Below are 15,303 nucleotides of genomic sequence, written 5' to 3'. Positions count from 1 at the left end.
GTAGCAAAAGGTTGAGCTTCTTTTGAAAGTGATTTGGGATCTTTTCTGTACTTACAGATAGCAAAAGAGCAAGGCTTAGAAGTTTTACCAGAGCATGATCCAATACGTGATCAGAGTTGGTATGTGAACAAAAAACTTCGCCAAAGACTTCTTGAAGAATACGGAGTAAAAACCTGTACAGTTATTCAGTTTCTTGGTGATGCTATTATTCTACCAGCAGGAGCACTTCATCAGGTAATGTACATTTGTTTAAAGACACACAGGATTAAGTAACAAAAATACAATAAAATAACTTTTTCTCAAAGTGTAACTCCATCTGTACTCACATTAGATTTTGTTTTCTTACTGGTAGCTATTAGTGTATAGAACGTACAGCAACGTACATCTGCTTGTGTAGGTAACTGGCCAGCACTAACATACAGCAGCTTGAACGTGTGAAATAATACTGTTGCTATTTTTCATTTCAGTAGCAGATTTCTAATTAAGCTGGTTTTAGTTATAGCAAAGTCAAGTTAGTAATTTTTTCTTCTAAACTGAAATTTAACCAAACCCCGGAGAGGCAGGGAGCAACCCAGGCAGATTAAAAATACTTGTGTGTCGTTTGTCATCGTGTTTGTCTTCAGCTGTAGGGGAATTGTAGAGACAGTTTGAGTATAAAAAGATGTTTGTGTAACAGGATTTAGAAGTTGTTTACCTGGTCCACATTAAGTTCCTTTTTACACAGAAGGTGAATCAATCACCAGTAGGCATCATTGTCCTTTCAGCAGCTTTCCTTACCATCAGAAAGAGTGATACCACCTTTGCAGCAACTGGGCTGATTTAATTCTTAATTGTGTAAGAGGTAGTACTGCCAGTAGGGCAGTTCTGGAGAAACAGTATCAATTTGTGTGGGAAGCTTCACTCTTCTCCTAGCACATAGGATTTAATTGATTTGGTTTGGTGGTTTTTTTTTTTCCTCAGCCTGTAAGCTGCTGCTTCTTGGTGAAAAGAGGAAGAAAGCATGATCGTTTAGACAAATGGGCAGTTCTAGATTTATTTTTCTTCACTTTATGAACCTTTTCCTGTTTCAACAGGAAATGGAGCCTGCTTTCTTGCTGTCTGCCAGCTGTCAAGCACCACTAATTAGGTAGCTGACTATCAAGGCATGAGGAGCATCCCCACCCTGCAGTAGGGCTCGTAAACCATCTTGCTGTTAAAGATTTATCATTGATCTCCACCCAGGTTCAAGCGAGGCCAGGCCTTTCTGAAGAAGATGCTATTTGGTTTCTGCTCTGCAGATCAGCTTCCAACCGCTGCCTCTTGTGGGCAGAGAGGAAGCGATGGCTTAACCATGTCACCGTGACCAGGGCAGTAGAGTTTTTCTCTGTGGAAAAAAATGGCTGGGTGGTGATGACAGGTATTACGTCCCCAATCTGTCTGCTGGCTCTGTCAGTTGCTGGGCCTCTGAAAGCAACAGGTACCTTACTCAGACTCAACTCCTTTGTCATTCCAGGGAGTCTATAGATGGGTTTCACATGGTGATATGTTAGCCCCAGATGATCTGTGTGGATTTGTTTTCTGGCAAAAGAAAGGAGAAAAAAACCCCAAACAAAACACACCACCACCAAAAAACAAACAAAATAAAAAAAGGGGGGAGGGGGGGGTAAACAACCCACACACGAACCCACATGACCAAATCTTGGGTGGTCGTAGGTTGCCTTTCCCTGTACTGTGTCTCCAGGGCTTGATGTTGCTTCACAAAGGAGAAAGAACGTCTGGCATTGATGTTGTTCTTACCTCCTGTTAGGCTAAAGCAGTCAGGACTCCCAGAGTTGCTAAGATTTGTATTGTATCCTCCAGTAACCTTACTCTCATCTCTCGAAGCAAGAGAGAGAGATATGCCAGATACAAGAGTGAAAAGGGAATCCACAGAAAATAACAAACATACTGGGAAATCTGTTTTATATAGCATACGGCATTATATAAAGTCATATAGAATATGAAACATGAAGTAATGGGACTGTTCCAGGCTCCCCTGCGGTTCGTAGATTTAAGGACCAAAAATAAGACACTCTTACCTTTATCTCCTTGGCTTTAAACTCCAGATTGCTTTTGAAGTGGTAATGTTCTAGCTTCTGGCACCAAGGAGTTAATAACATGGTGCTTTTAAACCTTGGTGGGTGAAGCTGAGAACCTTTTCATCTTCAGTAAGAAGTTCCTGTGAATCTGCCACGTAGGAGGAAATGAAAGCATCATGTTCTTTCATGTACGTGTATAGTGCTCTCCATATAGCGATGCATAAACACCGACCTTAGGGATCAGCACCAACGCTGCAGATACACCAAGCACATTTAAACACTTAAAAAGGCTGAACAAGGATACGTACCGGGTTAAGTTTACATGTAAAGTGTTTCACGTTTACATGCGCATCGTGAATCTTTAGTAATTAAAACTGAATGGGAGTAGATACTAAATTTGGTGGTATTTTATTTGCTCATCAGTAATGTCACGGAGCAGAGGAAATCAAGACTGAGGGAAGGAGTTAGGGAGCTTGGCTGCCTGTCATCATGGCACAGTGTAGCTCAGATACTTCAGTTCCGGAGCCAGTTAGGATTGTTGTCACACTGCTGCTTCTGACATGCTGGTCTACGATTTTACTGCTCTAACATGGAGGAGGTTGTGTGTATTTCTTCTAGATGTTACTCTTCCCCTCCTCCCAGCTTCTGTGGATTAATGTCTAGCTTTTAAAGCAACTTGTTCTTAATATTTTATGTTGGCATAAAGCATTCCTCTTGCTTCTCAGGTTTCCCTCCCCTCCCCATGTGCTTGCAGAGAGCAGTCACGTCCCCCTTATGATCGTTTCAGTAGGCAAAGTCAAACTGTTCCAGCAGTGGAGTGGGAGAGAGAGCCTCTCCTGTGAGCTGTGACGGTCAGAGTAGCCTTGTCAGTACCTCTTGTGCAGGGAATTGCTCTCCCTGGGGAAACCAGAAATAGACACAGTGTTGGACTGGTCTCCTCTGCAGATGCGTTCCTGAACATACCTTGAGTGATGCACTGCAGGATTCTATCTCCTTTCTTCTTGGCTGTGCGAGTAGGGGCACTCAGAAGCATCTCCTGCTTTCCTAATGTCTGGGCATTGTGCTCTTGCTGGCTCTTGGGACAGCGAGCCCTCAGCTCTCCTTGGAAGCTTCTCCAGCTTAAAAAAAGGGTTTTTTTTACTGTTCTTTTGAATGATTCACTCTTTCTGCTGCTCTGCTCTGGGTCATCCTGTATCACAGTCATCCTTTAGGGATGCCCCCCCCATTTTAATTTGGTGACTCTAAATTTGTAAAATATTTTAGCAACAAATTAAAAGATAGAAATACTCAAGTCGGTGATTGAAATGTGTTGTTCAGGCTACATGCAAGACTTGTTCGTAGTAGAACAGGTTGTTAGAATGTTTTTTATAGTGGTATTATCTTGATTTAACAGCAGGATAATATATTGTAAAATAACACGCTGGAGGTAAGGCGACATCCCAGCGATGTTGCGATAAGGATGTAGGATAAAGGTCTGGGAGATGCATATGCAGAGCTGCTGGGCTGAGTGCTGGCCCTGGGGCAAAGCTGTGCAGGAAATTGCTGATCCTGGGTGTAAGAGCAGGAGGGTGACGGCTGTGTGGTGAGCAGCTGTGGCCATGAGGATGGACAGCCCTTTCCTCCCTTCCCTGCTCACCTTTCCCTGTCCGAGCCCAGGTCTGAGGTTTTTCTGATACTCCACCCGTCTCCCGGGCCCTGCTGGAAAACCTCCGCTCTGCGTGAGCTGAGGGCGAAGCTCTGCTCTCGGTTCAGCTGGAACTGGCACAGCGGTGGGAGTGCTGGAGTCCTCACCCCACGAACCTTCGGGGAGTCGTTGCTAAATGTGTGCGTTGTGTGCGTGGTTGTGTCAGCCTGTATTGTAAATGCGATAAATAGAACTGCCTGTGGGCTGCCAGAGCAGTCCCAGGCTAAGTACCAGACTGGTACTTAAATCTGTAAAGTCTTATCTTCCCCCAAGAGTCTTGCACGCCGCGAAGACAGGCCCTGGGAGGGAAGGAGGCTGAGGGCACAGCAGAAGGACAGACGAGGTCCACAAACACTGCCCCTTCTGCATCGGAGGGAGAGGGAGTCAGTCATGTCTTGTCTCAGTGAGAAGGGGGAAGAGTGGTGTGGGATTTGCATGGGGCGGAAAGGAGAACAAGGGCAGGCAGAGACTTGAAACAGGTGAGAAGCCTGCGAGGGAACAGAGGGGGCTGGAGCGAGCAGCCCGGCGGCGCCACGCAGAGACATTTCAGCTGGAGCTTTAGGAAATTCCCTGGGTGCTGGTGGGAGCCTCGTGGTGGCACTTTGCAGCTGCGTCCTTGCTTGTGGCTCTGCCATTCGCACGTTGTGTGGCATCAACAAACCCTCTTGGACTCCAGAACAGTTTCTCTTCTGACAAATGTGCAGGAGGGAGCAGCGCCGCGTTGTCCTTGACGGTTACAAGGCTGCAGAAACCCCACGTGCAACACTGATGTTTAGCTAGGGGTCACCCTCTGGGATTCCACCTGTCAAGGGGCACACTGACGTTATAAAATCAGACCAAAACAGACTTTTTGAAGAACAAACTAATTTTTAAATGGAAGTGCTGTGTCCTCGACTGTGTGGGCCCCAAAGGCTTTTTGAATGTCAGGTATCACAATGGAGATTTTAGACTGTGCATTAAAAAACTCGAGATTTTGCTAGGCTGGAGCTTAAAATGTGCCGATCTTCATCAGTACTGAGCAGGGTGGGACTGTTTGTTTCCTAAGATGGCAAAGGCACTCGTTCTCCACCCTGCCAGCTTTGGTAAATTTGCAGGATCAACATTACACAATTTGATGAGCAGTTAGAATTTGAGGAAACAGGGTTTTTGACGTGCTGAAGAAACAGTGTAATTTCTAAGGCTTTAGTGAAAACCTGATGCTGTGTGTTTCTAAGAGGGCAAACAGGAGTCAGTACTCAGGTCACAACCTTTTGTTGTGTTTTTTCCTTTCCCTTGTCCTCTAGATACAACCTGGTGGCAGGAGATGGCGTCTGTGTCTCTAAGTAGTTACCTCTTACCAGTAAGAAGTGGTGTTTAGAGAAAAAAGAGAGTGCTTTTTTTACCCCTTCTTCTGAACCTGCCCCTTTGTTCATGGTTTTTTTTTTTTTTCTTTTAAATGTTTCCACCGGCAATTACTTTGAGTGAAGGTGGCAAGTTGTGCCTGGCAGGGTGTGGGTGCGAGCTTTTGGTGTGTCTGCGTGGCCGGAGGAGCCGGGTCCTGCAGGGGCAAGGCTGCCGCGGAGTTGGTGTGTGGCAGCGGCGCCAGCGTGGCATTCTGGAAACGGCCATGCGGTAGCAGTACGTGGCACGCAGCAGCGGTGCCTGTGCACCTGGTAAAAGGGTGGAATAACCCATCGGAGTGTGTTGCATTGGTGTGTGAGCCGACTGCAGGAAGCAGCGCCGGAGCACGGGCAGAGGAGCACTGCTCACAGTGTGCCTTTTGCCAGAAGCCAACTGGGATTAATTGCTCTCTGCGTTAAACGTAGGCAGACGCCCTGTAGTCTGATAAGCCTGTGGTGTCAGACATCTCAAGGCCCGCTTCTTTCTCAGGTATCTCTGCCTAATAACGACCCCAAAATACTAATTATCAGTCTCTTCTTGTTATTTTGGATAGGTGCAAAACTTTCACAGCTGCGTTCAAGTAACTGAAGACTTTGTGTCTCCAGAACATCTTGTACAGTCATTTCACTTAACGCAGGAGCTGAGGCTGTCAAAGGAAGAAATCAATTATGATGATAAACTGCAGGTAGGAAATGAGCTCTGCTCTGGAAGCTGTTGGAAGGCAGGGCGTGCTCGGGCTCATTGAAATGCGGAGCGCTTCGTGGAGCTACTTCCTCACTGCTGTTCACACAGAATAACAATGAGCAGCAGCACGAATGCCAGGGGTGTAAGTGACTCTCCCTTGAGTTACTGGTTTTCTTTATTTCTTGTTTTAAAATGTGTAAAAAGGTGTTTCCTTTTGCACTGGCTGGATGTAGCCTTCCTTTTTGTTGTTTTGTTCCATCCACTAGGCTCAGTGTCCTGAAGACAGTTACTTCGACGCGTTGCTTAGTCGTAAGCCGTACTAAAACATGTCCGATGTTCTTGCAGGTTAAAAACATCTTGTATCATGCAGTTAAAGAAATGGTGAGAGCTCTGAAGATTCATGAAGGCGAAATGGAAGATATGGATGAAAACTAAGCGCGCTCTGCTTTTTTGCGTTAACATTGAACAGAGGTTATTTTTTTCTGATACAGGAACGGTCTGCACACTAATTTAAGCTTCACAAACCATCAGTGCCAAGAAAACATAGTGATGGTAGTTACTTGTTAATGACACTGCAAGGGTAGAGTTTCATATCACAGCCACTGTGATTACACGTTAGACTTGCAAACAATTGAGCAGCGTTCTGCTGCCCTGTATTATAATGTACATGAAGTTTGTGAAATGTCAAAGATTTAAGATGATGTATTTATTTTTGGAAAAAAACCACAAAATTCTATGCTATATTGTTGATCAAATGTAAATGTGACTTGTACAGTTTGCTAAAATAATTCAGATATTTTTCACTACATTGAGACAGTTACTGTGAGAGTAGGACACAAACACCAGCTATTGCCTGCATTTGGGATCTTGCTGAGTCCGCACAGCAGTCATGTCATAATCTGAAAATTACTGCCAAATAATTGTAAACTTTGTAAAATATAAAGTATATAAAGTAGATATTAAATACAGACACTTCAGTATTTTATTGAAGCTATTCAGTGTACAATTAAACGTTTTCAAAAGGTGTAATTTATTTAAAAATTGTCTCATTTTGGTAAAATTTATGTGAACTTTTAAAGCTAAATATTAAACTTAATATGCTATGTAAATATATACATATATACATTCAATGATGTATTTTTTTAAAACATTGGCTTGCTTTAATTTGTTAAAAGTGCAAGTGTTACACATGCTTTGTACATTGAAGTTGAAAGGGGTTTTACATTTTCCATTAAAATGACTTTATCAAATGTCGTCTGGTCGTCCTCATTTTCTGTGTTTGTGCTCTATGTGTGACAGCCCGAGTCGTTCCTTCACCACGGACTCAAACTGTGACGTGTGAAATGTTCCGCCGTGGTTCCTGTGTGCCGCTCTGCCCTCTCTGGGTTTGAGACAGAACTGCTGGAGCACAGAGCAACAGCTGAGCTGGAAAGAGCCTCTCCTTAAGAATAAAACAATTTAACCATCACTTACCTTCTCTCTTTAATGATCTGACACTTTGGGCAAAGAGGGAAAGGAATTTCTGTGGAACAGGGTTTTTTTTATCGCATCTCGGCTCCTTACACTTCAAGTAGTAAGCAAAATAATGGATGTTTTAAAAAAAAGTATCTGTTTTTACTTAAAAATGATAAATTTTAGACAGTTGAGCAGAGTTCCAGCTCTTGGAGTTAGTTTGAAAAGTTAAATTGTAATGGATTTAAATAATTAAAACTATTAAAATGTTTAGATTTTACATCAAATGTTAGGTGCAGCTGTTAGGGTGCTCGTGATGTATCCAGAAGGGGAGAGTCGCTGGCCTGGTTACTGCTCCCACTCTGGCATGTCTGAGTGGGTTATGGGTCACAAAAAAAAGTGCATGAGTTATCTTAAATAGTGAAACATGACAGCGATTTCTGGTTCCAACAGCAAAGTTCTTCATTCCGTTGGTTTGAAAACTTGGAATTTGTTTGAAGTTGCAAAGAAACCCATTGGGGTTAACGTTGCTGTGCTTGGCAGTTGATTGTCAGCTTTGTACCCAGTTGGTTACATGCAGCGTCTGTCTTTACCCAGAGTGTTGCTGGCAGGTGCCAAACCTGCCAGTGTAGGTTTGCTTAATGCCAAGTGGACTTCAGTCACGCGTACTTTTTTAAAAAAAAAAAAGTTTGGGATATGTGAGTGAGTGAATTTTAATCTTAAGGCTAAATATTTTTCCCTAGAGTTTTGGTGAGGTACTTTTAACATTTTTGAAATTTCTGGAGGCTGCTGCTATTTGTGTCCCTGCTGCAGATGGCCATGCACCCCTCCCCCTCCCCCCCCCCCCCCCCCGCCTTGGTTTTTGTCTACACAAAGAGCAGTTGTTGGGGCCTGGACCGTGGGCTGTCACCACACCTCGCTCCTTGTGCTGGGGTGTCTGTAGTGGAATTGAAAGGAACAGGTTGGTTCTCCCTGAGTTACTGTCAGAAAGTGCCGTGCTGCTGGGCCTGCCCTGCCTGAAGCCTCTGCTTCAGAGCCTTCCTGCTCTGCCTCTTCTCAAAGGCGTTCCAGTGCTTCACTGCCAGTGGCTGCCCGGCGGACGGCACCTGCTGCTCCGAGGTCCGGGCTTCGGCAGTGTCCGTTGGGCCCCTGCGGGGCGCTGACACCCCTGTCACCCTGTCAGCCCTTGTCACCCTGCAGCACTTGCAGACCCGGGGAGGGGTCCCCGCTTGTGCCTGGGAGGCCGAAGAAGTTCCCACCTCCTCAGGTGGGAACCGAAGGAGTTGCTGGACACAGGCTCGTTTGTATTTCCTAGTGTGAATATTGAAGTTTCACCTTTGTGACTTTTCTCCTGCCACCTTTGCTGATGAATCCTTAAGTGTGTGATGAAGTTGTGAATGTGCAAAAACCTGTGGGTGAAATGGATGGCAAAGCAGCAAGAACCCTCCCAAAGAAAAGCGTGAGAGACTGACAGGATTTTAAGACAAAATGTTTAGTTTTGGAGAAGCAAAACCGATGGGCTCAAGCTGCAGCGTGGCATGATGCGCTGCGCAGTTGCTGGGGTAAGTAGATCCTTGCTGCTTTCATAGCAAAGATATAAATTGATAAATTAGTTGGAACTGCATAGGTAGGATTTCACTGTAGTCGCTACAGAATTTAACTGTCCACTATCAAGTGTTTACTTAAACTAAGTTCATGTGTGGTAAATTGCTGTGGAAGTTACACCAGATGGACAGTTCTAAAATTTTGTGGTTGATGGGGTATATCTGATGGATTTGCAATGCGTAAAAACATAACCTGGTGCATTTTGCACATTGCTTTGGGAACTGGCTGCCAGCGTGGATGGGATGGCCTCATAAGCTGCCCATAATTATGATGGTGTTTCCCAGTTGCTAATGGGAGGGGAAGAAGCCAAAAGTGAGTGAACAAGGAAAACGTGGCACAAGCTGAGCACAACGCGGAGCCCTGTCACATGTTTATTGCCATCAGCTCAAAAAGACTGCAAGCCACATCTGCACGCAATAGCAGAGCACAAGAAATTAATGTTAAAGGTAACAGCTACCCCAAATACCACTAAAAGGCAAAAATTCTGGTGCTTTTTAAAAACTGCTTTGTGTGTGAAATTCAGCTTATTCAATGTCTCTCAGATTTCTGGCTCCACCACAATGAAGTGGAGCTCCCAGCTCCCACACAGGAAATGGGAGCAAGAAGCGGGGCTGGCGCTGTGCTGGCTGTCAGTACCACCTGAGATTGTCATAGCTGATGTCCGAGACTGAAGGGAGGTTTGTGGGGAGGTGGGGTTTTTTTTTCAGGTTAGTTTTCCCCTCTTGACCATTTCCATGTTCTGTGAGGTGTTACTGGGCCTGTGTTTCCCATCTTCCTTCCCTAAAGACTCTAGGAGGTTTTTTGGTCTACAGTCTCAACTACTTTAGTACAGCTAGAAATATTCGATGCCATCAGCTGGAGCTGTTTGAGTGCAGGAATGCTGTCAGCTCCTAGAACAAGAGTTGAAGTACCACGTCATCTTTTGCCACCTTCCTACTGAGACCAAGCTCTGTCTCAATGTGCTCTGCTCTCCATGAAACTCTTCCTCTCTTTTTCTGTCCTTTGAAATCTCACATCTCAAAGTCACCAAAACTGCAAGCCTGGCTCTCTGCACACCCCCTCCTTCCCTCAGCCCTTTCCAGCTCCTCATTGTCTCCTCCACCCCCTGCACTGCCATACAGTAAATGACCACGGCAATTTTCTTCCTATTCTGACTGCAGAGGTAACTAACGAAGAGTAAGTAATTAGCAAACAAAGAGGGGCTGCTGAGATTTGAAGTATTCAGCATGGCTGGCTGGCTGTGCGTAGGGTTTAGCTGAAACAGAAGTTACTGGATTGCTGGAATTGCCAGCAGTGAAATTGTGGTCCCTGTTAGGCAGGTCAGACGTAGGGGCTTATAACAATCTGATTTTAAAATCTGTTTATTCTGCTCGTCTAACTCATCTGGCTTCACAGGAACTGCTCAGATCTGTGTGTGGAAGCCGAACCCCCATCTGATCAGCACTACGTTCTCATGCTCTCTGACCTTTTCTGTAGGTGGTAATTCTGTTCGCACCCTCTCCCGTGACATCCTGTCAAGCCCTCTCCCGCTCTCACAGCGGACAGCCTTCCCCGCCCCGCACCCATAACTGAGAATTTCCCTTCCTTCCTCCTTCCACAGCCACCATTGCCCTGCTCTGCTGCTTTCCGGTGCAGGATGTTTGTGCTCTCCCCCACACCCGCGCTGGACGAGCTGCCTCTCCCTGTTAGACTCCCGGACTAAGGCTTTGCTGTGCTTTCCCCCCTAACCCCCATCTCTGCCTCAAAGAAAGTCAGCTCTCCGCTGTGCTCCTGCTTTCCACCTTTTGACTTGTGCTTTGTTAGCAGGAATCCCTCTTCTCCTTCTCCGCCTTTGTGTTCCCATGATACGTGGTGCCCCAGGAGGGCAGGGGAGCACTCGCTGGCGGGGGGGGGGAGCTCCTCTGATGCCACATCCGCGGCCACATCCCTTTCTTTCCATCTCAGCAGGGTGACCTAGGAAGCTCTGACCAAGGAGCAAATGGTCTGTGGCGTTAGCAGCACACACAAACTAACCTCTGCACTTCTTTCATTTGCTCTCACAGCTTTTGAAAAGGAAGTTATGAGCTATATATAGCTCGTAGGAAAATGCTGCCTCACAGCAAACTGAAGACATGTTTTACCTGAGGAGTTGCATTTTAAACACGGGCCTTTCTAAAGCTATGTGGTGGACCAGAACATTTTTACTGTTAACGTTTCAAAGTGAACGTTTCTAGTACCTTCCAACCATACCAATACAATATATTCTTGACACAGATGCCTGTTTCTTTTTCCAGTCCCCGGGCATGTGGTTTTATCGTAGCTTTGTGCTTCCTTAGTGGAATTAAAGAGTAGGGTTTAGTAGCTCTGAGGCAGGAAATCCTGTATTTTCACAGCTCTAAGGATTTCATATTGTTTGATCTCAATAATACCTTAACTCCTGCAGCAAACGGGCCTGAGGGAACACTTCAAATGATTACAAGACAGAAAGCCTGGGTAAGTTTAGGTTACTTCTGGAAAAACAAACATGAGAGAGAAGGGAGGTAGGGGAAAAAAGATGGCCATAGCTCTGAGTCTTTAGGGAGCAATGAACTTTTTATACAGTTGAACTCCACAGGCCCCATAGTTGGGCAGAAAGGTCTGGCAAATACCATCCAGCCTATACCTGATTCATGGCAGACATGCTACCGCTCTGATTACTTTTGAACAGTTTGACTGACTGACTTTGTTTTCTGCTGTATTATTAGTCCAGTTCAGTAAGGGATTTTATCAGCTGTTGTGGCTGTGCTTGCTTTTCCCCATCTGTTTTGCTAGCTGGCTTTCACAGAACCATAGAAGAGTCCAGGTCAGAAGGGACCTCAAAAGTTCATTTGGTCCAACCTGCTGTGGGAAAGGTGGCCTAGATGAGGTGTAGTCCCCACCACTGAAAGCAGGCCAACAAGAATTGCAGATGGCTGAAGAGCTGCCGTGGACATGAGGGCAGGAAGGAGTTCAAGACCAGAGCTCCTGAAAATGGAAATGCTCTTAGAGGAAGAGGTCACAAGATCCTCTTCTCCCTTTATATAAAAGCAAAACGTAAAACCCAACACTTCTATATTTTGGTTTTAGCTGTCACTGTGAGTAGCGACTGGTGGTGCAGTCTGCAGCTTTTCTTCTCAGGAGACTCCACATTGCTTTCCAGCTGCTTTTCCTTGGTTCCTCCTTCTGGGAGATAGAGCCAGGGATTGGGTAATTACAATTTCTTTTTGCAAAGCATATGTTGGCTGTATTCCACAGGGATAATATTTCTGTGTTCCAAGGCAAGAGTGGTTTCTGTGGTAAAGCAAAGTCTATGAATAGAAGTCAGTGTCTGGACACGTGTTTAAAATTGGTTCTTGGTGAGGCGCTTTGCAATAATGGACCACAGAAGTTTTTAGTTCCTCTTCGAGGTATAAAACAGTACGGATCAGACTCACTGCCTCTGGGAATCCTTCCCGGTATTGTGCTGCGCTTTGGTTACACGCTGCGTGACCACCGGTAACTTCCCACTTTGCTGTCGCTGCTACAGTTCACGCACAATTGCTGTTTCTGCGCGCCGCGCAGACGCCGCACGTCCTCGTTCCTCTCGGAAGGCGGGGGGAATAAGCCGTCGAAACGACGATGGAAAGAACAAGCCGCTGCCGGAGGAAAGGGAGCTCCGTGTTCCCGGCAGGAGCCGAGCACGGGGCGGCGGTTCCACCAGGTGGCGATCGGCGGCCACCCGCGGCTCGCCGGCTCCCGGCTGGCGAGCGGGGCCACCGCCGTCCTGCGGGCCCGGCCGCTCCGACGGGCGGAGGAGAGAAGGGAAGGGAAGGCACAGCTTGGGCTGGGAAGAGGGGAGCGCGGAAAAGGTACGTAGGCGGTAACGCCAACTAACCCCCAGGGGCAGGGGAGGAACGCCGGGTGTTCCTTTTTACCATTCCACCGTGCCACAACTCCAACAAGCTGGAAGGTAACAGCCATTGAAGAGAGTTTTAAGTCGCTGGAGCACAAACTAATTGCTGGCAGAAGTTGGAGGAGAATTTCCTTAGATTTATCATTGTGTATCTATAAAACTTGTCCTCTAGTGGTGAGTGTTCTCTATACAGCCTTTCCTTCTTTAAAATGCCTGTATAATTGCTTGACTGAATTCAGACTGAAGAATTCCTTACTTGGAAAACTTAAAAATATTTCACCCTATTTCACACACTTCGCTTTTTCCCTGAAATGTGAATGGAATGTTTCCCTTGAATAAAAGTCATTATTCAATAGCTTCTGCTGAAAGAGGTGATCCTACCTGCTCCTGGATGCCTGTCCTTCCGTAGGCTTCGTGGCTGGCTGACCACGCTGCTGCTTGGAAGGGAGGGAAAGAAGAGGCTGGCAGCACTAGGGCTCTCCTTTCAGCGGGAGCACCTGTGCTGTTCGCTAGGCCACGGTCAGACTTGTTACCGGTATCGCCTGCTCCAGCTCTAGGACAGCCGCCGTATTAATCAGAAACACTCAGGTTTCCGCATCGCCTTCACGGGGCTTATGTAAGGGCAGTGATAACGCCAGCAGTGCTCATACTGCAGCTCAGCGCTGGGAACACTGCACCCTTTCTCCTTTCTGCATCGCTCACGGGAGTGGAAAACTCTGGTGCTAAGCCTTGCTGCCTGGAGTTTGATTTCAGCAGCAGTCCTGTGTGGAGCAGGCAGACTGCAAGAACAAACAAGCATTTGCATTGCAGGAGAGAGAAAAGTTTTAACAGCCCTTTGAAAAGCAGCAGCGTGGAGTTTTCCCCCTACTCGGCCATCTTCCTACAGAGAAGCAGCTTCCTTCGGACCTGCTGTTTTGTTTATGCAGCTATATACAAAAGGACAGTTAAGTCTTAAAACCAGAAGGTACAGCTTGCAATTCCCCTACCCCCCTTCTGAAGAATCCTGACCCTCCAGCAGAGGTAGCTAGGCTAAAAATTCCTTCCTTCTCCTATAGCTGCTGCTTGCAAAGCGTGCCGAAATGTCTGCCTGCAGCTAACAGCCCTGGGCTATCATCCCTGGCAGTGACACAGGTGCTTCAGTAACTTCCTTCTTGTGAGCACAGACCACTTGCTTTGCTTTACTCACACGACCAGAAACACTACACTCCACTGCCTCGCTGCCCCTAACAGCCAGCCGGGCAGCTGCCAATGGATCATGCAACTTGTCCTTTTGTGGGAGCAGTGGGCTGGGGCTGACCTGGAACAGGTTACCCCATCACAGCTGTTCCATGAGGCCACGTGCTACCCTGCTCCAACTGAAAAATAACTTTTTTTCCTCAGCAAGATTAGTTTCCTGCTACATTTCAGCCCAAGCGACCTTCTCTAATGAACTTGTCTTACCTTCGTTTCCATAGGCATTTTCTAGCCTCCAGTCCCTACTCTCCTTCAAGCAAGCACCAGAGACAGCAGGTATACAGAGGTAAGGGGAGAATTTGCACAGCAGTAAGGAGTTCTTGCTGCACTTCCAAGTCTATTCTGGAAGAAAAATGTACCCTTAGAAAGCAAGTTTACCTTGTCACAGCACAAGAATAACTTAAAATAGGGTAGCTTGCAACACTTCATGCTTTTCATTAATCAGTAACAGCTAAAGTTCACTAATGTGAATGTCACTGCACATTGCAACACCCCCCTCCGGAAAGCCTGGGTTCAGGCAGCGCTCCGGGGCAGGGCATGGGCTGGCCCGTGCTGGAAGGGGCCCAGTGTGAGGAGGGCTGCACTGCCCTCCCCAGAAACCACAACCCTGAACGGGTGCGTGCAGCTCTCACGGCGCGGTGCGTTTGGCTCTGGGTAGCCCATCCTGGAGCAAAACCGCAGTGCTGCTTCCTCGGATGCTGCAGTGCTCTGCAGGTGTCAGAAGCCAGCCATCAGCCAAGGCACTTCACTTACAGGCAAGGCCCTCTGAATTCATCCCAGCTTTCCTGTATTTGCTGGATGATGAACACAGAAGTTCAGCTGTCCATGTGTTCTAATGCTGTTAGTATAAATCTTGATTTGTTTTTTATACTCTGCAACATTTATAGAGATTTAATACACGTTTAGTGTCAAAACACCTTGGTTTTTATTTTCATATCCTTTTTGAATCAGGTTAAACTGTAAACAATTTCTTTTTCAATCAAATACTGCCAGCTAGAATTACTTCCACTCATGTATCACTGAAAACAAAAAGGGTATTTTTCCTTAAGTATAGATTTCTCTTTTTTAAACAATGTCACTTTATACAGAAACCAATAGCTAGATTCGATGCACCCTGATTAGTTATGTAAACAGATAACCCAAAAAAACTCGTCAACGGAACTAGTAAGTTGGTTCCTTCATAGAATGGAAATTAAAATCTCTCCCAACTTGAGGTTAACATGGTCAGGAGTATAGAGCGTGGCACATAAATCCATCTAGGAGGTGTATAAATTGCACTGTATCTGAATTAACAAAGTTATGCATAATGAAATGCACAG

General features: G+C 46.1%; 1 protein-coding gene across 4 annotated transcripts in view; it reads left to right on the top strand.

Annotated features, from left to right (window-relative positions):
• The window catches only part of JMJD1C (jumonji domain containing 1C), a 166,842-nt gene extending 159,900 nt beyond the window's left edge, over positions 1-6,942 (top strand). For all 4 annotated transcript variants that reach the window (XM_086616769.1, XM_086616767.1, XM_086616771.1 and 1 more), the window contains 3 exons: positions 58-234; positions 5,675-5,806; positions 6,151-6,942. In XM_086616769.1, the coding sequence (XP_086472895.1) occupies positions 58-234; positions 5,675-5,806; positions 6,151-6,240 (399 nt within the window). In that variant the 3' untranslated portion in view covers positions 6,241-6,942. The remainder of the gene's footprint in view (positions 1-57; positions 235-5,674; positions 5,807-6,150) is intronic.
• Positions 6,943-15,303: the final 8,361 nt, after the last annotated feature.

The sequence above is a fragment of the Tauraco erythrolophus genome, chromosome 9 (assembly GCF_009769465.1).
Source record: "Tauraco erythrolophus isolate bTauEry1 chromosome 9, bTauEry1.pri, whole genome shotgun sequence".
Lineage (NCBI taxonomy): Eukaryota > Metazoa > Chordata > Aves > Musophagiformes > Musophagidae > Tauraco > Tauraco erythrolophus.
This window is presented reverse-complemented; position numbering and strand designations above follow the sequence as displayed.